The sequence below is a fragment of the Tripterygium wilfordii genome, chromosome 14 (genome assembly GCF_013401445.1).
Source record: "Tripterygium wilfordii isolate XIE 37 chromosome 14, ASM1340144v1, whole genome shotgun sequence".
NCBI classification, from domain to species: domain Eukaryota; kingdom Viridiplantae; phylum Streptophyta; class Magnoliopsida; order Celastrales; family Celastraceae; genus Tripterygium; species Tripterygium wilfordii.
Genome location: NC_052245.1, coordinates 4,223,356 through 4,248,090, shown reverse-complemented (window position 1 = coordinate 4,248,090; position 24,735 = coordinate 4,223,356). Strand labels below are relative to the sequence as shown.

Genomic DNA, 24,735 nt, shown 5'->3' with positions numbered 1-24,735 from the left:
GATCAATATTGAACTTGTACGCCTCTGATCATTTCATGATGTAAATTAAGCTTATATTTTTGTGATTTGTGAGCTCGACGGTTATAGTTTAGATCCATACGGAACTTGGACTATGTAGTTTTCGGTTAAAATAAATCTAGTCATTTTTATTTAACAAGATGTTAAACAAAAAGAGAATAGAAAAATAAAATAAAAAGGGCCATGCTTTGACCTTGAAGCTGCAGAATGAGATATTGAATCGGGATCGTTGTTTCGAAGTGTTTTCTCTTTGTCGGGGTCACCCATTCCAGAGTGCAAGAGAGAAGGATGAGCAGGTCCCGTTTACATGCCATCCTGTCCACATTCGTCTCGGTGCACCCTCACGAGACCTCTGCTCTGCTCCATTCCTCCTCATGCTTCTTCTTTGTAATCACATACCATACAGCTCTATCCGTGTCTCGCAATTCAAAAAAAGATTGAGTTTTTTGTTTTGGGTTTCGATTTTGGATCTTCGTGATTGATTTTGTGATCTCAAATCGCAGATTTTGAGCGCTTATTTTGTGGTGCTGCCTTTGCGGGATGATGGTGCAATCTCTCTCGGATTATCAAACCTTCCTGGCCTGTTTGTGGGTTCGCTAGTCCTCACCTTGATTGCCGCTCCTCTTTCTACTCTCATTTTCTCTTTGCCGAATTTCTCCAAGGCCAAAGTTAGTGCACTTTCTTTTTTCTTCTCTTGATCATTTGTCATCTGATAGATGGCTTTTCTTTTTCTTCCTTTTGATTTGAAGTAATTTTATTTTGAATGGACATCACCTTATGATATTAGTTTTAATATCAGTTTATAATATAATTATTTTTGCTATCAAATGTTTTTTAAACGTTAGATAGTGAAACAATTCAATTTGCTGATAGTTTGGGTGTACATATATCACATACATGGCAATATTTTTTTTTTCTAGTTATGTAATTGTAGCTGCTAACGGAAAACACAATGTGAGGTTATAAGGTTTTGCTAAACCTGAGACTAGGGAGCATAATTATAAGCATTGAAAGGAGTGGTTTGCCATACTCAATATATAGAAGTCCATCATGCATCTTTTCGCTTTGCTTAAAAGTATTGGTGTCTGCATTTCTTCAGGAGATTCCGATTTTGAGAATATGCAGCAAAGATCCCCCTGGCAGCCACAATCTTAATGCGCAGTGCAAATTAAGGATAATTTAGCTTCTTATGTGTATGGGGCAATTCTCTAACATATCTTTCTATAAGCTTATTGCAAGTTATGATTAGCTTTGCTTTAGTAAACAATTTTATTTGAGCATTTTCCTATCTTATTGCTCTAACTAATCATTTTCTTTGCAAAAGGGAAATGTATTTTCATATGTAGTACTTTTAGCTGATTCTTACTAGTTATGACCTTTTATTTATATTATTTTTCATTTCGTCCTGTAATAGGCGCTTCTTGAAATTCCAGGCTTTGGTTCTGGTACACAGGTTTTTTAGTTTGTCTCTTGTGATATTCTTCGTCCTGTGGCACTTTTCCTCTCCAGGATATACATCAGTCAATCCAAAGGTAAATAAAAAGTTGATGATAGGATTGCTTTCGGATACTTATACGTCAATTCTGTGTTCCATATTCATTTAATTGGGATACCTCATTCTATTTAGTTGGACTTACTTTCATGTCTAGGGTATCATTGCCATATCTTCTGAGTTAAAGGAGGATCTAAAAGTCGATGCGAATCAAACCATTCCTGCTCCTTCCGGAGGTTGGGGAAACTATGATTTGTTTTACATTTCAGTGAGAACTGGATTGTTCCTTTGGGTATGACTAGTTATATGTGATTGGTTTTGGCCATTAACATTTCTGAGGATTTTCAGATTCAGGATCTGACTGAAATTTCTGCCTTTTTGAAGCTTGCTTTGCTTAATCTTATCACTATTTCTTCAACCTGGGCTAGGATAATTGACGTGATGGATAGTGAGGTCTGTATACAGCCACATGGTCTCTTATGAAAGGAGTTCTGTTTGCAGTTTACCAATGATCTTTCTCTTGAATTCAGTCAGGTTCAAGACTATTTGGGTTCATTGGTGCTGGTGCCACATTTGGCCAGCTTTTTGGATCTTTGTTTACTGCAGGATTGGCTTGGCTCGGACCATGTGTGTATGCTTATCTAAAATTTGGAAATATGAAATACGTTTTGCATTTTGGTTGGGACTTTGCATGTATGATCATTCTTTATCACTTGCAGTCTTACTTTTATTTGCGGCTCTGTTAATGGAGCTTGCGGCACAGTCATCAAAAGGGATCAGTAAGGATATATCCCTTGTCCCTGAAGAATTATCTCCCATCAGGTCAGCTGCTTTATATTTTTTTCCCTGCTTCAGATGTATATATTTCTATTGATGCCATCTAATGCATCATCGAGATTTAAAATTAAGATAGATATTTTGAAAATACTTATTTTTTTACTGCTTCTTGTTTTGCTTTCTCCTTGATTGTTGATTTCCGATTTGCTGCTGAATATCTTGAACTTCTTTGAGTTGCATGCAGCTCATGGCATCAGCGTCATATTATTGTTACTTATCTGATTGTGTATTATCTTGAATTAACTGCTACAAGCTGCTCTACATAATTTTCTAGGAAATTTTTTGAAGAAGGTTTATCATTATCTGGTATTATAAAAAGTCATGTACTGCATTTTACGTTCTAAGCTCTCATTTGTTTATCATCTTTTGATCATTGTTTCTTTTGCTTTTAGAGAAGATATACCTGATCAACAAAGTGACGCTAATGGGCAGACAGCACCTTCTTTAAAAGCTTTATCCCCTCGATCAACTGCACATATGCCAAAGCCTCATGTCTGGGCTATCTTAGATGGATTCCAGCTCATATTTGCCTCAAAGTACTTATTGTCTGTGTCCTTATTCTTGTGGTTGGGTGCAGTTGTCTCCTCGTTCTTCTATTTTCAGGTACAACACCCTTTGATCACTGTGTGGATATTAAGTTAGTGTTTCAAAATAAGATGGTGGGTTACAATTTAATTTTTTACCTTGAATTGTTTATAGTGATAACTGTTTTTCCTTAAAGCTTCAGAGGAAAATGAGAGTTTTTTCCAGATTGATTTTTCCTCATGGTAAACAATAATCCTTGCTTTGTTCTGTGGATGCAGAAAGTCACTGTAATAGCCATGACAGTTACAAGCTCTCTTGGCAGAAGAAGATTGTTTGCCCAGATAAATAGCTGGATTGCTATTTTTATCCTTACTGGACAACTTACATTAACAGTATGTCCAACTTAAAATAAATTTATTTTCTGATAGTTATGATGCCATATCTGGTTGTGAAGAAATAAAATTATGGAAGATTATGGCATTCTTGGCTGTTTCTGCCTTTCATCAGCATGTGATATTTTTTTCGTGTTTTGTTGAAGTGTACTTTTAGGATTTGAACCCTGCTTTATAAATTTCTGCATTCTTTTTGTTTCTCTATGATAATAATTTGTATTGCTTCACTTACCAAATTAAATTGCAGGGGCGAATTCTTACCATTGCTGGGATTACTACAGCTCTATGTTCTGCTCCAGTTGTTGCTTTTTCAAACTTGGTTGCTGTTGCTGTTTGGCCAACCTGGGTTGCAGTTGCCATTTCTGAGACTTTAAGAAAGGTCTTCATAACTTCCTTTCCGGTTCTTTCTCAACTGTGGCCTTTTATTTTGGCTGCACTGCTCGAGCAGCTATACTCTGGCTATAGATTCGGTTAATGCTTTCTTTTTTTTTCCAGCTTTGGAGTTCTCATAGGCAAATTCAATTGGTCATAGAATGCAAATGATTTCCTAGATAATTGAGTTGATCTCAATTTGTCTTTGTTGATATGCAGGTAACTACTTACGTTGTAACTAGGCCTGGAAGAGAACTGCTATTTACAGTTGTCTCACAGGATGAGAAATACAAAGCTAAGGTATGCAGTTTTGCCAACTAGGATTTTATTTTTTTGTGCGTGTTAACGAACTATCTACCCCAAAACTCGTATGCAAGCACTGCATGGACATTTTATTCATTCATCCTGCTTCGTTATCATCTTTTCGAGTGTTCTTCTCAGTTCTCGTATCGCAAGTTAATTTGCTTGCCATTAGAGAAGGGAATTGACACCCTGTCAGGGGTAATATGGATGATGCCTCATCTAAATCATGGCTAATCAAAACATATGGCAATGCAGCTATGCATAGATGTGATCGTTCAACGACTTGGTGATGCTACAGCGGCAGGAATGTACAAATTTCTTTCCAGCACTCTTCATGGGGAAACTTCAACAGTCTCTCTCTATGCTCTGCCTGTATGTGTGAATTAATTTTTATGTAACTTAATTGTTGCTTCCCCTTTGGTCTCACCTCTAATAAATTGCATTTCCGCTTTGTCTCAAGGCATGCCTATTGTGGATAGTCACCGCATTTCATTTGGGACAACGGCAACAACACTTTGCAAAGTTTCAAGCTGTTTCCACCTCTTGAAAGTTTTGGTTTTGCTGCAAGTCACAATAGAAATGAAATGTGGAGTAATGGAGAGCTATTTTTTGAGCAAATTCAGTTGTATTGATTGTGTACAGACTTGTAGTTATAAATACTCAAGGATAAAATATTCTGACGCTGAAAAGGCATATATTTAAGTAGAGTTTTTCACATTCTGCAGATAATAATGACATAGAAAGTTATGGATTAGTAGCAATGAATAGCTAATCAATCTTTTAGAACTAGAATTTGCAGGCCCCTCTTTTGATCTGTTGAGATTATAAGACAGCAAGGAAGTCATTGCTATGAACCAAGATGGAACAGAGTCTCCCTACTATCAGGCACCATGCTTCGCTCAAAACATATATAGGATCGCTTCAATATCAGAGCTCGTCTACTTGTCTGTGCTGATCCAAATGATTTTGAAGAACATAAAAGGCACAAGGAGCCTGTCTTCAATGTTATCAAGCATAATGGTCCTGTTCTGTTTGAGTTTCACCTGGTAGCTGGAAGATCTCTTGAAGTTGTCTAGCCCCAAACAAAATGGCACATTTTATACGATGAAAATTTCCTTCAAGGGAAAAACAATGACCGAGGTCAATCAACAAGGATGAGAAACTGATAGAACTCAGCTTAGACATAAAGCGAAACGTCTCTAATGAAAATTAATTTACTCATTTCATACTTCTTCAGGTATCATTGAAAGCCTTAGCAAAATGGCACAAAATAAGTTTCTGAAGGAGAAAATGTGATGCTCAGTGAGTACAAACCAAAACCTGATAAGAGAGTCATCTTGTGGCACTGCAAGGATGATATCTCCAGTGTTCTCTTCATCGCATTAGATTGTTCAGCTTTCTTATAAACTAAAAATTTATTGGAAGACAACTTGGATCTATGGAAAGATAGGAAAGGCAAAGAAAGTTAAGAAGGAAAAACATATTCCAGTAACTCCACACACTCTAAAGTGGGACAAAGGGAGAGGAGAAACATGGAGCAATTAACTCGAGAGATAAACAGAAAAGCACATCAAACTAAAGTGCACGAAAATGCAGATCAAATCACCATATGCGCAACAAATAATGATGCAACCTCTACAACATTTGCCAGAGACTATCTTTAAGACTAACATTCTTTTCAGTTTTGTTAACAAGTATGTCTGAAGATGCAAACTGGCTCCAAAACGATACCTGATACCCCTACTACTGCCACCCCAATCACAGTAGCTCACAGTTGGCTTTTGCAACACCTCGCAGAGCCATCTGTGCATCAAATTTAAAGAATAAAACAAATAATATTACCATAAATAAAATGAATCTGACACAAATCAAATAAAATTAAGGTGCTCCATTAATGGCGATATCTAACAGTAACAACTAACTTTAATCATCATCATCATCAAGGGCTGGTGGTGGAGATGATAATGGTCTGAAGAGGAAAGAAAAATTGAAATGAAAAGGTAGAGCAAATGGACTAAACAAAAGAATAGAGATTACAACAGACACTAACAGTACATATAACAAAGCCTCCATCGTCACATCAAAAAGACACTCATATCTCCATTATTAAGAAAAGAAAAGGAGAGAATAAGAAGAACTCGCCCCGTTTGTTATGGTGCAGAACAGGGTTCGGCTGACTGGGCTTTTTTCCCCTCTGTTTTTTGTTTTTGAGATTTTATGGTTTCTGGAAATGATAGGTCAATATCATATCATGTTATACATGTAGATTTGCTATTCATCTTTCCCATGTTATACAGTGTAAACTAAGATCTAAAGCAAACGTTTCTATTTCTTCAATAAATCGATTGGCAACAGAGAGCTCATTATAGCCATTGAATCTGCAGAACTAAATTATAGCTTCCATTGTAACATGCATGTAACAACACAAATGGTTTTTGTGCAATGTCATTAACATGTAAATGACCCTGACTTTAAGTAAATAAGACCCTCAAATATATATATACCTCTCTGACAATGGCCATGACAAAATACTTGAGCGCAACTTCCAAATGTCATCTGTCTTAAACAATTGCAAGCAAACTTATCTCAAGTAAAATCTTCTTGTAAGTGCTCTCCATACCTCCATGAAAATATATATCATCTAATGGTAAAGGGCAACCCACAGCACATAGCTTCTGCTGGCATTGCAGATTGTTCTCATGTATAAACTTGTGACACCAAGATTGTCAGAAAATAAACCCACCAATAAGCCAAAGGCTAAAACTCATAACTAATCCCCTGGAAATTGGGAAAATCCAGTCTACAAAGTGCCTTCTGCCATCTCCCCTTCATTTTCATCCACATTATCCAAATCCAGGTCCAACTTCCCTCTTTCAACAACCCGATTATTCAGCCTCCTATTCTTCAATAGAGCCTCCGATTCCTTGATTAACTTAATGTACTTCTTCCTCACCCCCAATATTGGGTGCTTCTCCATAGCTGATTTACCATTGTACGCTTCCTTGAGAATTGCAGTACAAGTCTTGTTTCTAAAAGATAAATAGAACATATGGGGATGCCTCTCAAACGCTTTGTGTACCTTCTGCGGCAATCCAAAGTACTTCTTAAGGCACAGAAGCTTCTTTCTCTCAGCTGAATGCTCAACAAACAGAGAAAGCAACTCGTGAAGAAACCCCACAACCCTCTTCTCAGCTATATCACTACTTGGATCCAACCGTGAATAATCCTCATAAGGTGAAACATATGGAAGCTTTTGGAACTCATCTAACCAATTCTCAATTTTGCACCTCAACCTCAAACCTTTTGATGGAAACAAAGGAAAGGCAATTGCCTCCATTGGCTGTCCAGAATAGATCCCTTTCTTCATCACAGTTTTTTGCAACAGAGACAAAACCCTATTCTCACTCTCAACAGCCAATCCCCTTAACCCATCTCCTATCTCCACAAACCTAAAAGACCCATCGAGATTTCTTTCTACATGATGCAAAAAATCTTCTGGCAATCCCAAATACCACTGCATGCCCTGAATTATTTTCAAGGGCAAAACCTTCTCCTTAGTCATCAATATCAACTTCTTTAACCTATCTTTGAAATCCTCCCTGCAATCCTCATACACCCTTCTCTCTTCTCTATCAATCTCCGCAGCTTCTGGGGTAAGTTTAAACCAAGGCAAATTGTAATTGGGGCCTGTAAATTCCTCAAAGATTGCTGGGTATTGCCTCAAAAATTTAACAACCTTGATAGATACACCAAATTCTAAGCCCCTTTTAGACACTGCAGAGATGGGGATGCAGCCATTGGGGTCTTGGGCAATGCAATTCTTCAAAGAAATGATGGGCTTGAGCTCTATAGACCTGTATATATGCTCAATGGAGTCGTAGTATGGGTCTTTCTTCCACTGCATGTACACATCCACATAACTCTGCTTCTGGGTGTATGCGTGTGGAAGTTTCTTGGTTTGGAGTGAAAGGGAAAAGATTGGAGCTTTTAGGGCTCTGAAGCAGCGGTTTTTCAATAGCATGATTAACGTCCAAAGGGCATTCAAATTCTGAGTCTTTAACGAGTGAACTACGGAGGCCCGCGCCTTGCGGCGGGTGTTTATAATTTCCGTGTATCTGAAAAATAACCCACATTCACAGTTAGCTTTTGCAGTTGCTAAGTTGCCATACACCTCGCTGAGCCGTCTGTGCATCAAATTTAAAGAAAAAAACAAACAATATTACGACAAATAAAACCAATCTGATACAAATCAAATCAAATTAAGGTGCAAGAAAAAGGAGAAATCTAACAGTAACAATTAACTTTTACAATCAACACTATCAAGGGCTGGTGGTGGTGGAGATAATGGTTTGAACTTTGAAGAAGAAATAACAATCGAAATGAAAAAAAAGAAGGTAGAGCAAATAGAATAAACAAAAGAATAGCGATTACAACAGACAATAACACTACATATAACAGAGCCTCCATCGTCACATCAAAAAGACACTCGAATCTCGATTATTAAGAAAAGAAAAAGATAGAATAAGAAGAACTCACCCGGTTGGTTATGAGCAGAACAGGGTTCGGCTGGCTCTGGGCTTTCAGTTTTGATTCTTTTGCAGACGTCAAACGACGACGTATTAACTGCTCAAATATGAAATATCAATATCCTAACATCGGATTGGGCGTATTGGCAACAGATTGCTTTTTCCTTTTTTTTTTGGGTAGATTTTATGGTTTGTGGAAATGATGGGTTAATAGTAACATATAGATTTACCATTCATCTTTCCCACTAAGATCTCAAGCAATCGTCTGCATTTCTTCAATAAATTGATTGGCAACAAAGAGCTCATTATATGCATTTTGGATTCACAAGTAACCAATTGTGATTCCACTATCAACGAACTACAATCAATTTAGCTTGAACAAGAGCAGCGTATTTAGATGAGGCCTCATGGACTAAAAAAAAAAACCAATAGTTCAGAACGTGCTACAGTGGAACTGATCAAGGACAGAAGAACCAGAAGGGTATATGGCCCAACATTATTTCATTTTAACACATCCCTACTGAATCTCCCCAATGAAAGAAAGTCAGCGTATATTACAGTAGATTGTCTTATTTCATCTTAAACCTAACAAGCCGCATGGCACCTCATATCTTCTGATACCTCCAACCTTTGAGGTAGGCTCATGGCTCACATTCTTTCTCAAAAACTTCGCTGGCATATTTCCAGTTCACAACTTTCCATATGTTTTTCAGATAATCTGGCCTCACATTCTTGTACTGTAGCACATAACAAAAAAGAGTAATTACTGTATTATATATATATTATGAACATGAAAGCAAAACAAAAAAAAAATACAGAAATTTCCGGAGAAACTTTAAAGGGAGAACATATAATCATATAACATGTGCATGTAAGCAAAACCGAATGAAAAACTCGTCCTCGACAGGAAAAGAGAAAGAGCTCAATGCAAAGGGATGTTTCGTTGAACCTTTTTTAACAGCATCCACTCCCACTGTACGGCACAGGATAATTGAGTTGTCACCAGCACGAGGTTGCAGGAAGACTAAGCTAGTCATTGGGGATTGCAGGCATGACTTAGTTTTCTTTCAGGCTGGTTACTCAGTTTTAATTTTGATTTGAATCATAGTTGTGTCACATGAGTCTTCTTGATGCCCACTACCTTTCTAACCAAAACCCTAAACCACAATCCTACAGCAACTAAACCCCCAAATTGATAACAGTCCAAAGTACTACAAATCTAAGCAGGGGAACAAAAAAATATTTTCAAAATTATGGATTACCGTCCAATCATTTTGTCATCATGAACAAAAATGGAGCTTATTACCAAAGCTAAGTAGAATGAGTTTTAACTTATAAAGAAGTACATAAATAAAGCTACAGCAGCGTGCAATTTAGGGTTCAAGCTTACCTGTAAGTAGTATGCATGCTCCCAAACATCAATACCAAGCAAAGGAACTAGATTTGCCCCTTTCGTTACCAGTGGGTCCTGTCAAGAAAAATCACAACTAACTTATGACCACAAATAACTAGTAAAATGTGGAGGAAAAGGGGTATGAGAAAGAAACAGTAACCCACATGAAGTGTACTAATAATATAGTGGACCAACACAATCAGCCCACAACAAAGCCATGCCGAAGATTAGCACAGTTTGAGGTCAAAATCCTTGTACCCTCGGCAAGGAATTTATACCAAATAACGAGACTCACAATGCCAGGCCTATCTGCCCTGCTATTCCTATGAGAAGTATGCACTGTTGCCAGTCAAAACCGGTATCAGTCATGCATATGAATTTGTACGTTCTGAAGAGCACAAGGACCAGTGCAACCCAATAGAGAAGTAAAAGCTAGAGACAATTCCACCTAATTGATCGTAAATAATTAAAAAAATAAATAGAGAAGTTACCTGATTTGCCGTGGTTTCAACCAAAAGCTTCTTCAATTCTTTATCCACACCGAGCCACTGCCAAATAGGAAATGAGCAAACCAACAATTAGAGAATGCACAGAACCTTACAAACTATTGTCATAATTTAAACAGGCCAAGAGCTTACCACCCATCCAGAGCCCTGCAGAGAAGCACCTTCAGTATTCATCTTTTGTATCAACGCTTCTAAGGAACCAAAATGATTGTCAATAGCCCAGCCCAAGGAACCCTTTGGAGGCTCACCACCTCCTTCCTGTCATAAGTCCAAGGGCAAGTGTTAGGTATAGAAAGTAGAAAGAAGGGCCTAAAAGAAACCAGACCAAAAGTGATTTTACTTACATGAACAGGAGTAAGATTCTTCCAAAAGATTGAGTGGTTGACATGACCTACATAATTGAAAATTCATTCCATATAAACACAGGACTACCATGAAATTGTTTCGATACTTATTCTTTATATGGGTTCAACAACAATAACAGGATCTACTATGCAAATTCTTCACTCAAAACAAAACAATAATGCAACAATTACATTTGTAAAATCACCACCACATTGGCGTCTACCATTTCAGACCGTTTACAAATATTCTTAACTGGTTTCTCAAGTGATCTCAACTACAGTAGAAAGTTCCACTATAAGAGCTAGATACTTATTTAAAAAACATACCAAAGAAAATTAAAATGAGCATAAATAACTAAATTCTGCAACATTAGCAATTCTACCATTTCAATTCATTTAGAAATCTTTAACATCATTGTCATTGAACCCTAGAATTAAGCAGTTGTGTTGTAGAGAGTAATACGAAACGCTAAAACACGCATAACCGGCGACAATACTTGAATCAAGATACCAAATGAGTATAAAAATCGTCTACAACCAAAAGTCAATAATTTTCTCCAACGCCAGTTCAAATTCATCAACAGTTTCAATTGTAAAACAGATCACAAAACACCACAAAGAATTATAGAGAAAGAGAACGAGAAAACCTCCTCCATTGAACTTGATGGCACTCTGCAACTTGACGACAGTAGGGGAGTCGCCCTTGTCCATGGCACCTTGAAGCTGCTCGAGAGCCTTATTGTAATTGGTGATGTAGGTCTGGTGGTGCTTCTGGTGGTGAAGCTGCATGATTTCGCCACTGATCGCCGGCTCCAAAGCACCGTAGTCATAAGGTAAATCCGGGAGCGAAAACGTCTTCAATCCCCGCAGTTGAGTAAACCCTAGCCCTAAGGCTCGGCAATCCGCGAGGGTTTTCCTTGTCATGAGCGAACGGAGAGCCATGGAGATTTTGCGCAACTTTTGGTTCTGCTATGTAAATGCTATCACTTCTACTCTACTCCAGACGGCTGCGGACGTCCTGTATATATGCGTACGTCGGATATGCGACTATAGACGCCGACATCTCGCCACGTAAGAGCAAATGCAATAGAGCATTTTTATTTTTGTTGGAACAAAAATCTCAGCTCTATTATACAAAAAAGTCAAACACGTATAACCATATCAGTAAAACACAAATTCATATACATTATTCATTCCCACCCAACATAGAGCCACAACGTTCTACGTTTCCACGTTATCCCAACAAAACTACATCAAATCTCAAAATCTCAATACAATCACATCAACAAAACACGTCTCCCAATACAGTCACGTCAGCAAAACACGTCTTCTAATACAACCACATCAACAAAACACAAAATCCAATACATTTTTATTGGCCGAATAAAATTTTACTATTGTGGTTGTTCTAACACGAATAAACAGATCCCAAGTACAGTTGTACAACGATCAAGACCACTTGTGCGCCTCTCAGACTCGGTTATTCCAAGCTTGATCCCGCTTTGCATATAAGAACAAGCCCAAGCTAGTTTTCGGGCTTGTTCTACTCAAGGTTTTGAAAATCGGGCTGGTGATCGAATCGGAAAAATCTTCGATTCATGGTTCAAAGATTCAATCGAGATTCAAACCGGGTTGGAATCGGATTCAATATAATGAATTATTTATATCTATATATATATAAATACAATATGGATAATGCTTGAGACCCCCAAAAGACCCCTATTTAACGTAAAGTGTTGGATGTGAAGTGAACCCTATATATATGTTTTTAGCCAATAATTATTTTAATGCCACATAGATTTGGGGAATTTTTGGGATCAAAGTTTGGGGGTACAATATATATGAAAACATTTGTAAAATACTTTATATTAAAATAAAGTGTCATTTTAGACAAAGAAAGTCATATAACTTAGTGGTTAGAGCATTTTTTTTTAATGAACAAAAACTCATGAGTTCAAACCCTACCAAGAATAAAATTTAAAAATATTTTCTTAACCTTAACAAATGAATTGAATTGGTTTTAAAACCAGCCGATTTTGACAGGTTCAACCAATGACTTGTCCGGTCAATTGAAAAATCTCGGTTCATTAACGGTCGACTCTAACACATCAATCGGATCAGACAAATGATCGGTCACCAGTTGGATCGGTCCAACCGGCCATTCCGGTTTTCAAAACCTTGGTTCTACTCACCAAACGTAGGACAAAGGCACCTGCAATTTTGTTTTAGCTTGAGTTTGTCTTTTGTGGTTTGTTCTTGCCAGGAAAAAAAAAATTTCAGAAAAAATATTCATAATAATAGAATGGATTGTGTAAAATATTAATCACGGAATCGTGCGGTGTCTAGGGCGTTGAGCAGGTTAATGGTTGATACCCGTTTCCGTGCAGTCGCGGTAATCAGTACCTTCTTCCTGTTCGCTTGATAACCGCCGTGAGCGGTGTCCCCTCGCCATTCATCCACAATAACCGCTGTGAGCAGAACGTCTCTTCTAGATCCAGATTGTATTCTACTTGTGTTTTCAGTTCAATTTTGGTAATGCTATATCCTTTCTATGGGGCAGTGAGGCGAGAAATTGATGGAGGATTCAGTTGATGCGACTGGGGATGGTGGGGGTTCAAGAAATGGTGCAGCTTTCCAGTCTTCAACGACTGGTTGTTGCAGTGGTTCTGGGTATCGGTTGTTTGGTAGGCAAGTTACAGTTCACCAATTCATGGGTGGAGGCAAAGGTACGAAATTGATGGTAAAGATATATCTTCCGATTTTTCTTCTTTTTGGTATTCTAAGTGAATAAAGTAGAACAATTTGAGTGTTTTTCTTTTTCAGCTTCAAGATGAACAACTTGCAATTTTGGTTTTTCTGTGTATCAACATGGAAGGGGATTTTGGGGTCTTTTGGTACTTATTTCTAGGTTCATTACATCAATTGTCATTCTGGGAGGATAACAAAATTGACATTTCTTTATATTTGGCATTATTGAAGGTTCATTGTCCATTTTTGGTGTGTGTTCTTAGGATTTACATGGAGTGACTGTTAATGGCTAGGGAAGTTTATGGCTGTTGTTACCAGGCACGATTCAGATTTAATTGTTGATAGGAAATTAATCAAATTTTTGGGTATTTTGATGAAAAGGGCTCAGAAAGGGAGCTCCTTCCTTTATATACAGGGATTTAACTGCTTTTTATCTACTCCTTCCTTTATCTCCTCATATTCCCCTTCTTCACATTTATCTTTGTGTCTGTTTTTTGTCTGATGAACTTTTCCTTGACTTTGATGATGATACTATCTGTTTGACAAAACTCAATTGATGGCCTAATATTTATTGACTCAATGTAAACTTGGTCACCCGTTATAAATTCTATCTATTTTTATGATTTATTGATTTTTATTCTCCTCTGTTGTAACGGTATTGGTATATTGAATAACAATGCTTATTTTAAGTTTAACTAACTTCTAATTCTCATTTTTGGTAGCTGCTGATGTTGTTTTGTGGAAAAGGCGTCGTGTCTCTTTCGGTGTCATAGTTGTCGCTACAATTTTGTGGCTTCTGTTTGAGCAGTCAGGATTACCATTCTTAACAATTTGCTCAGATGTCTTGCTGATTCTGATTGTTTTGTTATTTATACATGCCAAGTATGCTGCTTATAGAGATAAGTATGTCTGATCTCCACCCCACATTTATAGGTTAATCTATTTTTGTTGCCCCTGTGATCCCCCCCCCCCAATATTTTGGCTGCTTTGACTATGTTTCTGTTTCTTTTATTAGCAGGCACTTAGAAACATTGCCAGAGCTAGTCTTGTCAGAAGAAATGGTTAATAACGCAGCAGCATCATTTCGTGTTAAAATCAATAATGTGCTTCTTATGGCTCATGACATCACTCTTGGGAAAGATTTCAGGCTCTTCTTCCAGGTAAGTATCAGCTCACTTAAAATGTCATAAAAAATTTTGAGCCACATGATTGAGCCTTTCAATTCAAGGCACATCACAGCATCTTGGATCTATTTATTGCCCAATATATATTTCAGATTTTCGTAACTTTTTTTTTGAACAACATAGAAAGAATCCATTGATAAAGCACCCAGGGGGTACCACCCAAATACAACCTTAGAAAATTAACTCAATTATGTCATACTGGATATTCCCATCCAAGTAGGATTTCTGCCAAACTTGGAATAGATAGGAAAAGGAGTCTCTATGCCATTGAAGGCTCTTTTGTTCGTTCCTTTCCACACAATCCACAAAACATCATGACGGATTGAACTAAAAAGTTTTTGACTCCTGCATGCTCCTCTGTTGTAGTTCCAGACTTTTAATTCTTCCTCCGCTGAATTTTTTTAACCAAGTCAATCCCCATTAGTTCAACTGTTCAAGAAAAACATTCCTGAGCATGCAGCAATCAAGAGTGACGTGCCTAATTGATTCTTCGTCTTCCGTGTGAAGATCTGTTTTGCCAATTTGAATCATCCTTTTGCAAAGTATCCAAGACTAAGATTTCACCCCAAGTAACCTCCTATGTGAAAAAAGCTACCTTCGTGGGCATTTTCTGTTTCTAAATATGTTTCCATGGGAAGTTCAATGAATCTATAGTATCCGATCTTCGGAGTGAAAATGAGTAGGCTTTCTTGACTTCATATGTATCACACTACCATTTTATTCTTCCATATGTATTCAGTTTAATTTTGCTGATTTCCTGGAAGTAATTTTTAAAAGCCTTCAATTCCAATCTCTAGATTCTGGAGAAATGCATATTCCAAGCTACCAGGTTGTTAAATAGAGAGAAATTATCCTCAATTGTAGCTTCCTTTCTGGAAACTGGGAGTGAAGATGGCTATTCATGCAACAAGTATCATTCCTAAAGTCTAAATTGTTTCCTTTGCCAACTATGAAAGAGGTATTTACAGTCCACTCGTCCCAGAGATTTCTTTTCTTTTTTTTTCTTTTTTCCACACCCCAACTCGGTGCTTCTCGTTTTCCTTTAGAGATCCAACCCTTACATTCGAGGTTTACTTCTGCAATGACCTCTCACCAAACCATTTTTGTTTCATTAGCAAATCTCCATAACCACTTTCCAAGTAGGGCCTTCTTGTAGATAGATAGAGGCTTTATGCATATACCACCCAACTTTTTAGGTTGCTTAACAATGTTCCACTTTACTAAGTGAAATTTGTTGGAAACTCGGAAGTTTCCCCATAAGAATTTCTTTTGAATATCCTCCAATGTCTTGGGAATTGAAGCCGACATGGGAAATAGAGAGATACAGTATATGGGGAGCTTAGATAGGCGCTTTTGAGGTGAGTCCTCCTCCCTCAGAAACAAGGTTTCTGGAGAGTCTTTTCTCTAAATTCTCAACCACCAGATTCCAAATCTTTGTTTCATTAACATGTGCTCCAAGTCAAAGGCCAAGTAGATGGTTGAAAAAGAGGTGGCTCTACATCCAAAGACTCTTGCTAAATAGTTCACATATACTCCGTCCCCAATAGGGGTAATTAGTTCACTCAACGCCCTGTAATTCCACTTTGAAGCATTGGAGAAGGCATCTTAAATGAAGATATTTAACTTAGAAAGTTATAATTGCTAAATTAAGTGTTGCTTCGCATGAAAAAATTCCCATACTATTTCTGCAATTCTTCGTTGTGGCATAAGGGAAACTGCAGGTGTCTAAATCCTTTGTGCCTTAGCAGATGACAAACATACCTAATAATCAAACTTGATCTCAGCCAATGCTGTGCAATTTGTTGTGAGATTCAATTTGGGATTAAGATGTAGTTTTCGGTAGCTAGTAGATAGGGACTGGTTTTGACTGGGTTTCGGTAAGCAGGTGCCTTGGATATCTCGTCAGTCTTCACTATATGAATATTGTAATCAGGATCTATAGTAAGGAATGTGTGTTCTCACTGTTTGATCAACTGTTTTAGTAACTCTAATATAGTTACGATATTGTACATCTGACAGGTGGTGGTTTGTTTGTGGCTCGTGTCTGCAATTGGTAGCTACTTCTCCTTCTTCACACTTGCCTATATAGGTACGGGCATCTTGGTATATCGATTGAATTTGAATTCGAATTTTCCTACCTTTTCCCTTTAAATTGCAGCCTCATTTGGCAAGTCGGGATAATAAACCTTGTGTGCCCTAGTGTCTGAACTAGATTCTGTTGTCTAAACCTTGAAGGCTAGCTTAGATGAAGCATCCATTACTGTGCTTATATCTTTCCAGTAAATTTGTTTCTTGCCAGTTAATTTCGCTTTCGTGATACTTGCTGTTTTGGATACAATGCTTTACACTTCTGTTTTTTGCCATTGATACTGTCACAGGAACCATCTTTTCCATCACAATACCTGCTTTATACAGCAAGTATGAGGAGCACGTGGATAAATATTGCGGTATGATTCATAGGAAATTTTCTCAGCACTATAAAATTGTAGATGACAATGTTATTAGCAAGATTCCTCGGAGTTTATCCAAGGACAAAGATACCTAAGCATGGTATGTATTTCATCATGAGAATGTAATAGTTTGATTCAATATGTGCCTGTTCCAATGATATATTAAAGCATTTTTCTATCTCGTTTGCATGCAATGGCAGATTTAGCTCATCACAACATTTTTCTATCCACTGCTCCACTAGATAGCCTTGATTGATAGTTAAAAGATGGATGTTCTTGGCGTACTGAAGTAGAAGCAACCATAGTTATAACACTCATAATCTACCATTTACATGGATTCCATCAACCATTCGATTACTGCTATATTTACAAGTAGAAGCAACCATAGTTATGACACTCATAATCTACCATTTCCATGGATTCCATCAACCATTCGATTTATTGCCATGAAAATATGGGTATAAACCCATAATATAATAAGTCCGACAACTTGAATGGCTCTACATGCTTGCAAGTCGCAACTTAGTGATGAAGAGAGCCAACTAAAATTCTAGATTTCCATGCTAAACTTGGAGTAATTCCTTCGCCGCCTTCAACCAAGCTTCATAAATGTCGTCTGAAAACAGAACAAAATGGACCTGCAAACAGAAATTTACACGAAATATTGGGTCATACTCTAGACGTGATTTGTCCTGTAAAACTTCATAAATGTCGTCTAAAAACAGAACAAAATGCGCCTGCATACAGAAATTTACACGAGCTGTCGTCATGCTCTAGACATGATTTTCCTGTAAAACTCTTATGCTTTGCAACAAGATAGTCAAGGAAAGAAATTATTGAGCTTTACAGGAAAGATAGACAATGGTTGGTTCATTATCAAGATCTGCACTACACTCATATGGCAACTAAGAAGTTGGATGTTAGGCCTAAAGCATGTGTTATTGTGAAGGCTTCAAAGCAGTCATCAAAAGCAATAGACTAACATTAGAGAACAATACACTGATAGAGAAGTCTGTAGTTTTGGTCACTGCTCACACACTCATGAAATGATAAGGCAATAATCAAGCTCAACTATATACTGACACAACAATGTGATAAAATGCAAGAATCAATATCCAAACGTACCCCTGTAAAACCACCATATCACAAAGCAAAATATAGATATGATACCTCTTTAATGCCATCTGCAAATTCTTTGAGTGTAGATATTGCAACTGAGGCAGCTTCCTCATAAGGATACCTGAAAAGAAACAAAAAGAAAAACAAAAAAGAAAAAAAAAGAATAGAAAACTAGTGTCTGGAGTCAACTCATGCAAAAATCTAAGAGAAGTATACAGAATCACTGGACCAGAAATTTAATTTTATCAGAAATTGCAATATAATGGCAGCATCCACTAACGTCACTCATTCAAAATCGTTCATCTTACATTCAGCATTAAAAAAATTTGGGAAAAGTTAAAAGCTAGTTCTATTGGGTGAACCTACCCATAAACACCACAGGATATGGCAGGAAAAGCAATGTATTGAATCTTGTTGTCTTTGGCCACAACCAAGCTGTTCCTGTTATCATTTAATGAAAAATAGATACTTGTCAAGATGACTAGCAAGCCTACAAGTACAACTACAAATAAAGAAATGCAGAGTGGGGGATAATAGCATACCTGTATGTATTAGTCAATGAGGCTTTAGGGTTTGGATCAACATCATAGATAGGGCCAACAGTATGAATCACATGAGATACTGGCAACTTAAAACCTCTGCATATTTTAAACACGTTACTATGTAAAAATATGATCGAACACCTTGAAAAGGGAAGAAAGAGCTCCATCATACCCTAGGCTTACTTGAAAAGTAACTACAATATTTTAGACATAGATGATACTGCATCAGAAATAAGGTATAAGAAGAACCTACGGGGTAATCCTTGCTTCTCCTGTAGGGCAGCGGATACCAGGTCGAACTTCTAGGACTTTATAGCATGCTTCTTTGAGTTCAGGTCCAGCAGCCCTATGTATGGCTGACCAAGACACACCCAAATGAATCCAAAGTTAGCTTGGAACTTGATAGTAAAGCAAAAACTATACCAAAAATGGGGCAAAGATATAGCACCCCCATCAGCGCCTCCCCCTCCAAGCATTCGCTCATTTGCAGGATTAACCTTCATAAGATACAATTCAATCAATGCAAATATAGATGGTCACATATCAGAGTTAAATCTTCCAAGTCAATACACAATCAGGCAATGAGTGATCAACTTTAAGTGAAAAAATCCGGTATATATATATTACCATCACAAAGATTTAGTTTGGGTGCTTAGCTTAAATTCCCAACCAACCAATGTGAAAATTCACTGTGTCCATATCATATTTTCAAGAAAACCTCAATTTCCACATTCCCTCTCCGGCATATAAGAGCATGAAAATGAAAGAATCAACAAAACGGACGCATACCCAGTCATGAAAACCACTCATGACAGAAAACCAGCTCTCGAAAAACAGATAAAAACGACCACCTGAAATACTAAAAATAAAAGCAAATAGACTAACTAAATCACAGAAAACAAAACAAACCAAAAAAAAACCCTAGAACGAGAGAGAGGGGACTTACAATAGCATCAGAGGACCCATCGACAAACCACTGCGTGATGTCTCCCTTCTCGATTTTGAGAACGGACGAGGGAGAGAGCTGGAAACGATTCCCATCAAACGACGCCGTAGACATTCCGGCAGCAGCTGATGTCGACGACATGAAGATCACCGATGACGGAAACCAAGAAGAGGGTAGCTTGAGATGGCGAGGAGCTACGTTAGTTCTAGGTTTTGAGTAAGAGGAGGATATGACCGTACAGTAACTTTGGGTCCTACTCTTGCTTATCAAGACTGAAGCTTTCCGGAGAATTGGGTGGCTGTAGCCTCCACAGATCATCCTTCGATCTGCGTCGTCTCTAGAGGGTCGTATGATATAATGCTGTTTTGTGCCAATTGGGTCTTTGCCACGTGTCCATTTTGCACTTCTTTTTTTTTTTTTTTTTTAATTTTTTGATGCAATCTTCATTTGTATTTGTAAAACAAAAGATGTTTTATGGTCCAACAAAAACATTGTACCAGCAGTAACGAGAGATAACTCGGTTAACAATTGATTGGGTTAAACATGTATGTGTCAAGGTTTGAGAGATGACTCGGTTAGAAATCGGCGAGGTTAAACATATGTGTCTAAGGTTTGATTCCAATGTTAAAAAGAAACATTGTAGCAAGTGTATATCCTATGTGTGAATACCCTGTTTAGCATATAAAAGTAAACTTCTTTATGATTATCATTGAAGAACAAATTACATAAAAAAAATTATTCAAACTGGGTATGTTTCCAACTGGATGACCACAAATTTAGCTACCAAGAGCAACTATATATAGCTCACAAACTTAATACTATGTATATTAGTATATGGACACAGATGATCAAGGCCTAGCGGGTGCTAAACAGCCACCACAGCAATCGACATCGGCCCGTGCCTCCTCCTCCTATTGTTGCTACCATATCTTTCATTTCCCCTCTCATACAAACAATATGCAATGCTGCATTTTTGTTGAGTTTGTTCAGAATTGGGTGCCAGCAAATGTTTGTCCAAACTGCCAACCGGAAGGAGCAACATTGAAGCTAGTGAGAGTCCTGCCATCACTGGTTGTGACCTGAAAGGAGAGGCTCTGCCCATTCAAGTAGGAGTTGCTCTGCCAGTTCTGGCCCCAATTCCTTGACATTGTTTGCCATCCTGTCTTTGACCCCTTAATTGACACTGAATGCACATCTCCTGCTCCACCAACGTTTGTCACCAACACCAAGTTGAAGTAGGAGTGACCATTCACTGTGAACCTTATGCCTCCTTTCTTCACACATGCAACCCTGTTCCACACCACACAAACACACAGATAGATACATGTTAGAAGATCCAAGTATCAGGATTTTACATGGGTTGGGCCTGGAAGACATAAGTTACCTACCTTCTAAAAGAGATGGGGACAATTCCAGCTCTGTATTGGGCAATCTGCAGGAAAGCAGGCTCAGCAAGGTCAAAATGCTGGAGAGGTGGGTTGCACCAGCCACCATTGTCATTAGACTGAGAAGGGTTAGGAGGGCAGAAGTTTGTGGCAGTGACAGTAATGGAGCCGGGAAGGCACCATTTAGGGTCATTGTCACATCTCATCTCATAACAAGCACCACAGCTTAGTCCATTGTTGAACAGAGCAGTGCTTAGTGCTGCAGTGTTGGTTCCATATCCTTGACTGTACAAATTCCCATAACCACAAGCACCCCCTGCAATTCAAAAAAGAAGAAGAATTAAAACCCTCCACCCCACTAATTGTCCAGTTTTGAACAAAAAGACAGTTTCTGTAGAAGATTAATTTGAGAGACATACCCATTGTGCCAGAAGCATCACCACCACCATAAAAAGTGGCATGACCACCTTGCCAACCTCCATAGTCACCATTAGAGGAGCCTAGGAGGCAGAGATTGAGTGCTAAGAAGAGAAGGGTAGTGGCAGAAGTTGCTGCAATGGCCATTGATGTGTTTTAAGAGAGAAGGAGAAGGATTGTCTTGAGTGTGGTTTTAGTGGTTCAGTCATGGTGTGCTTTTATAGGCAGTGTGGGAAGGCAATAATATTGGTTCATAGTCAATTAGTCACACATGAGAAATTAAAAAAAAAATAAAAAAGTTTTGAAAATTAAGTGCACATGCAAATGTTATATGGTTACCAACTGCCAAACCCTGGTGGACCCCATGCCCATGGAGCATATATGCAGTTGATCAACAACCTACTTGTCTGTGTTTTTTTTTTCTTTCTTTCTTTTAATATCAAGGGTTTAAACCTAACACTTCAATCCATAATAGCAAGCATTACACCTAACTCCACATTAACTATTTAAAAATTTACAGACAGCAGCAAAAGAACTACAAAATACAAGAACAAACACCGGCAACACCAGACTAACACAGGACAACACCGAGATGTACCCGAATAATATTTGTCATTGTTTATGATATTGTTACATTACATTATTATCTACTCTATTTATTTGTTTTTGTTAATTAGTTTGGTTGGTTAATTAGGTGGGATATTAATTAATTGTGGAATTTTATGCTTGATTGATTAATTACCAAAGATTGCGGGGTGCTGCTATATAGACCCCCGTTTTTGCTATTTATACCCCCATTGATTAGACAATTCTGGATATTGGAGCCATGAAGTTTGATTGTCTTATTACGTGTGTTAGTGACAAATATAAAATAAAGGTAATAATAGAGAGACAGACAAGACTGTTGACAGTGATTAAGAGAGAGAAAGTAAGAGAAAAGTTACTGGGAAATATGATGGTTGAGTCTGGAAATGCTGACAGGTTACTGGTTTTGTTGTTGAGTTGAGTTTCAAACAATGGAAGAAGAGAGTCAGACCCAGAAGAGGATCCTTGTTGTTCTTGTTGTTGTTGTAGATGGGGATCAAAGAGGAGTTTTGGCATCTTTGCAGCATTATGTTCCTCTGACTCATGCTGTTGGTTTCTCCATTGCTGCAGATGGAAGTCCATGGACAGACAGAGAGAGACAGAGAGAGGGAGAGAGATTGAAACCAAGGTTTGGTCTTGGAATTAAATGAGTCTTTATTTGGTTTGTTGGGTATGTAAAGAGAAAGGTTCTTCGGCACAGAGTGAGGGAGATGTCTGAGAACAAAAGCCTGCTAAATTTTGTTTTTTTGTGGCCAGTGGGAAGGAAGGGATTAGGGCACTTGAGAAAAAGACAGTCGGACAAGACAGTTGAGAGAAAAAGTTAAAAGTAAAAACCTCAAAATATAATATTAAAAATAAATTACTGTAAAGAATATGCAGTGTGTGTCTGTCTCTCATGTTTTGCATTGGAAACTGCATTCAAGAGCTGGGAAAGCTGTGCCCTATACATTATAGGGGTGAAGAAAGTAAAAAGAGGGGTCTATATAGTCCCGCCGTTGCGCTAATCAAGCCTGACAATTTGTAGGCTTTGATTTGGGGATTTGGGTACTTTGTTAAGGGTCTAATCCGTCTAGATATTCGATGTTGAGTTCACTGAAATTGACTAATTAATTATAATTTTACAAATTATATTTCTATTTATCCCTCCACAGTCCACATGAGAAGTTGAAAAGTCAAGTCACGCCCACAAAATAAATTGTATCTGTATTTGTATTTGTATTTACATTTACTCCTCTATCAACGCCACGCACGTACAAGATCTCGGCAGATGAGAGGGTAAATTGACCAAAACCTAACCCGTGATCATAAATGTATTACTCCCAGGATTTGGTTCTAAAGATTAACCAATTAAACTATAACCTAAGTAGTTTCGTAAAACCTAAACTCTAAATCCTAAAACTTTTTTTTTTTTTATAACCGCGAATGATATCATATAAATTTGTCCTTTGAACATTCGATATGGGCATAAACTCATATAGTCAGGCTTGCGTGCATAGAAGTTTCGCACCTGACGATAGGGTGAGTTGGGGCAAAGCTCAACGTGTGGCTACAATGGTATTACTCTCAGTGGGAATTGAACTCAGAATCTCCTGAGTCCATACAGGTTGACCTCAGAGAAATTGACCAATTGAACTATTACTCAAGTGGTTCAAAACCTAAATTCTAAACATTAAATCGTAACTCAAACTCTAATATGTTGTTTTTTAAAAAAGAAATTAACATAATTTTAGAGAAAATTATAACCGATTCTAGCTAAAAGAATTGTAACGCCACAGCAAATAATCTTTAGAATCAGTTGTCGGTTATTAATCCAATTAAGTGTATCAAATATGATGCACACGTGTTCACCTATAGCATGACAAATTTCAAGAAATTAAAATGTCAAAATGTACTTTGTGATAATTGAAAATGATTAGCATACGTGGACGGTTAAAATCTTCTAATTGTAATCCTAACAGAAAATATATTCAATAACAATAATGTTATTATAATAAATAAATATACGAAGTTGATTCGCGGCCCTACCATGTTAGAGCACATGCGTATCCCCCGCTTTTCTCGGTTAAGAGGCAAAAGAACAAATTGGATAGATACTTTTTGACAAGTTCATATTAACAAATTAGATAATACATACACATATATATATGTGAAAATTCTCAAGTGAGGGATCCCTCACTTTATTTAAAATAAGGGATCCATCTAACACAATTCATTATGTGTAAGTGTGGTCTCCACACGTGATGGGACCCATGCATGAATGGTGTTAGATGGATCCCGCACTTTAAATAAAGTGTGGGATCCCACACTTGAGAATCCCTCTATATATATGTATGTATATGTATATGTATATATTGTAAAAATGGGATAGAGACATTTGCAAGTGAGACGTTCGTTGGTTGAATGACAATCACATTGCTCTTAAGGGATCACCCACCCATTAAGTCGTGGGTTCGAATCCTATCTCCTCATTAAAACCTTTGTTTCAAAAAAAACAAATTAAAATTAACAAAAGAATAATTCATGAAAGTGGATTTTCCTTCTAGTTTTTTTGGTGGTTGATACCCCAAGATATGCAACTTTATTAGGAAAAAAAAAAGTAATTGGTGAAGCATCCTTTTCAACTCTAATTTTTCTCTCATATAATATTTCTA

General features: G+C 37.6%; 6 protein-coding genes across 10 annotated transcripts; 2 read left to right on the top strand and 4 right to left on the bottom strand.

Moving 5' to 3' along the window:
* The first annotated feature begins 213 nt into the window (after nt 1–213).
* LOC120014846 lies at nt 214–4,654 on the top strand. Its single transcript, XM_038866926.1, has 13 exons — nt 214–405; nt 522–686; nt 1,452–1,550; nt 1,668–1,802; nt 1,895–1,963; nt 2,041–2,137; nt 2,230–2,332; nt 2,740–2,950; nt 3,151–3,264; nt 3,512–3,643; nt 3,856–3,936; nt 4,195–4,311; nt 4,400–4,654. The coding sequence occupies exons 1-13, from the start codon at nt 307–309 to the stop codon at nt 4,484–4,486; spliced, it is 1,509 nt and encodes a 502-aa protein (XP_038722854.1). The 5' UTR covers nt 214–306; the 3' UTR covers nt 4,487–4,654.
* Nucleotides 4,617–8,587, bottom strand: LOC120014847 (protein WHAT'S THIS FACTOR 9, mitochondrial-like). Of its 3 annotated transcripts, XM_038866929.1 has the most exons (4): nt 8,476–8,587; nt 6,444–8,054; nt 5,671–5,742; nt 4,617–5,054 (listed from the first exon to the last, which is right to left on the bottom strand). In XM_038866929.1, the coding sequence occupies exon 2, from the start codon at nt 7,958–7,960 to the stop codon at nt 6,740–6,742; it is 1,221 nt and encodes a 406-aa protein (XP_038722857.1). In that variant the 5' UTR covers nt 7,961–8,054; nt 8,476–8,587; the 3' UTR covers nt 4,617–5,054; nt 5,671–5,742; nt 6,444–6,739. The 3 variants fall into 3 exon arrangements, with proteins under 3 accessions (XP_038722857.1, XP_038722856.1, XP_038722855.1); XM_038866928.1 differs by lacking the exon at nt 8,476–8,587 and having other exon boundaries at nt 5,260–5,742; nt 6,444–8,451; XM_038866927.1 differs by lacking the exon at nt 8,476–8,587 and having other exon boundaries at nt 6,444–8,451.
* Nucleotides 8,588–8,833: 246 nt separating this feature from the next.
* On the bottom strand, nt 8,834–11,717 carry LOC120014848 (superoxide dismutase [Mn], mitochondrial). The gene is made up of 6 exons (XM_038866930.1): nt 11,356–11,717; nt 10,709–10,755; nt 10,497–10,622; nt 10,350–10,406; nt 9,856–9,933; nt 8,834–9,202 (listed from the first exon to the last, which is right to left on the bottom strand). The coding sequence occupies exons 1-6, from the start codon at nt 11,648–11,650 to the stop codon at nt 9,107–9,109; spliced, it is 699 nt and encodes a 232-aa protein (XP_038722858.1). The 5' UTR covers nt 11,651–11,717; the 3' UTR covers nt 8,834–9,106.
* A 1,218-nt stretch (nt 11,718–12,935) lies between these two features.
* On the top strand, nt 12,936–17,306 carry LOC120015571 (reticulon-like protein B16). 3 transcript variants are annotated; one of them, XM_038868057.1, is made up of 6 exons: nt 12,937–13,178; nt 13,269–13,434; nt 14,179–14,359; nt 14,472–14,616; nt 16,660–16,729; nt 17,019–17,306. In XM_038868057.1, exons 2-6 carry the CDS (start codon nt 13,284–13,286, stop codon nt 17,183–17,185), a joined length of 714 nt encoding a protein of 237 aa, XP_038723985.1. In that variant the 5' UTR covers nt 12,937–13,178; nt 13,269–13,283; the 3' UTR covers nt 17,186–17,306. The 3 variants fall into 3 exon arrangements, with proteins under 3 accessions (XP_038723984.1, XP_038723985.1, XP_038723986.1); XM_038868056.1 differs by having other exon boundaries at nt 12,936–13,434; XM_038868058.1 differs by having other exon boundaries at nt 12,939–13,434; nt 14,475–14,616.
* Nucleotides 17,307–17,400: 94 nt separating this feature from the next.
* Nucleotides 17,401–20,036, bottom strand: LOC120015569 (macro domain-containing protein VPA0103-like). The gene is made up of 7 exons (XM_038868053.1): nt 19,698–20,036; nt 19,200–19,248; nt 19,005–19,107; nt 18,752–18,847; nt 18,576–18,650; nt 18,261–18,330; nt 17,401–17,728 (listed from the first exon to the last, which is right to left on the bottom strand). Exons 1-7 carry the CDS (start codon nt 20,013–20,015, stop codon nt 17,654–17,656), a joined length of 786 nt encoding a protein of 261 aa, XP_038723981.1. The 5' UTR covers nt 20,016–20,036; the 3' UTR covers nt 17,401–17,653.
* Nucleotides 20,037–20,370: 334 nt separating this feature from the next.
* Nucleotides 20,371–21,692, bottom strand: LOC120015570 (expansin-A8-like). The gene is made up of 3 exons (XM_038868054.1): nt 21,502–21,692; nt 21,086–21,398; nt 20,371–20,987 (listed from the first exon to the last, which is right to left on the bottom strand). Exons 1-3 carry the CDS (start codon nt 21,644–21,646, stop codon nt 20,684–20,686), a joined length of 762 nt encoding a protein of 253 aa, XP_038723982.1. The 5' UTR covers nt 21,647–21,692; the 3' UTR covers nt 20,371–20,683.
* Between the last annotated feature and the right edge of the window lie 3,043 nt (nt 21,693–24,735).

Excerpts from the sequence above, each read along its gene's own strand:
- LOC120015569 (XM_038868053.1), bottom strand. The coding sequence starts at position 20,015 with ATGATCTGTGGAGGCTACAGCCACCCAATTCTCCGGAAAGCTTCAGTC. Across the intron at positions 19,108-19,199 it reads AGGGGGAGGCGCTGATGGGG|CCATACATAGGGCTGCTGGA; the intron begins GTGCTATATCTT and ends TGTCTTGGTCAG. Across the intron at positions 18,331-18,575 it reads ATATCCTGTGGTGTTTATGG|GTATCCTTATGAGGAAGCTG; the intron begins GTAGGTTCACCC and ends GTTTCTTTTCAG.
- LOC120014847 (XM_038866928.1), bottom strand. The coding sequence starts at position 8,131 with ATGCACAGACGGCTCAGCGAGGTGTATGGCAACTTAGCAACTGCAAAA.
- LOC120014848 (XM_038866930.1), bottom strand. The coding sequence starts at position 11,650 with ATGGCTCTCCGTTCGCTCATGACAAGGAAAACCCTCGCGGATTGCCGA. Across the intron at positions 10,407-10,496 it reads TGCAGGGCTCTGGATGGGTG|TGGCTCGGTGTGGATAAAGA; the intron begins GTAAGCTCTTGG and ends CCTATTTGGCAG. Across the intron at positions 9,934-10,349 it reads TTGAAACCACGGCAAATCAG|GACCCACTGGTAACGAAAGG; the intron begins GTAACTTCTCTA and ends TTTTCTTGACAG.
- LOC120014846 (XM_038866926.1), top strand. The coding sequence starts at position 307 with ATGAGCAGGTCCCGTTTACATGCCATCCTGTCCACATTCGTCTCGGTG. Across the intron at positions 1,551-1,667 it reads ATACATCAGTCAATCCAAAG|GGTATCATTGCCATATCTTC; the intron begins GTAAATAAAAAG and ends TTTCATGTCTAG. Across the intron at positions 3,937-4,194 it reads ATGAGAAATACAAAGCTAAG|CTATGCATAGATGTGATCGT; the intron begins GTATGCAGTTTT and ends ATGGCAATGCAG.
- LOC120015571 (XM_038868056.1), top strand. The coding sequence starts at position 13,284 with ATGGAGGATTCAGTTGATGCGACTGGGGATGGTGGGGGTTCAAGAAAT. Across the intron at positions 13,435-14,178 it reads ATTCATGGGTGGAGGCAAAG|CTGCTGATGTTGTTTTGTGG; the intron begins GTACGAAATTGA and ends CATTTTTGGTAG. Across the intron at positions 14,617-16,659 it reads ATTTCAGGCTCTTCTTCCAG|GTGGTGGTTTGTTTGTGGCT; the intron begins GTAAGTATCAGC and ends TACATCTGACAG.
- LOC120015570 (XM_038868054.1), bottom strand. The coding sequence starts at position 21,646 with ATGGCCATTGCAGCAACTTCTGCCACTACCCTTCTCTTCTTAGCACTC. Across the intron at positions 21,399-21,501 it reads TGATGCTTCTGGCACAATGG|GGGGTGCTTGTGGTTATGGG; the intron begins GTATGTCTCTCA and ends TTTGAATTGCAG. Across the intron at positions 20,988-21,085 it reads GTCCCCATCTCTTTTAGAAG|GGTTGCATGTGTGAAGAAAG; the intron begins GTAGGTAACTTA and ends GGTGTGGAACAG.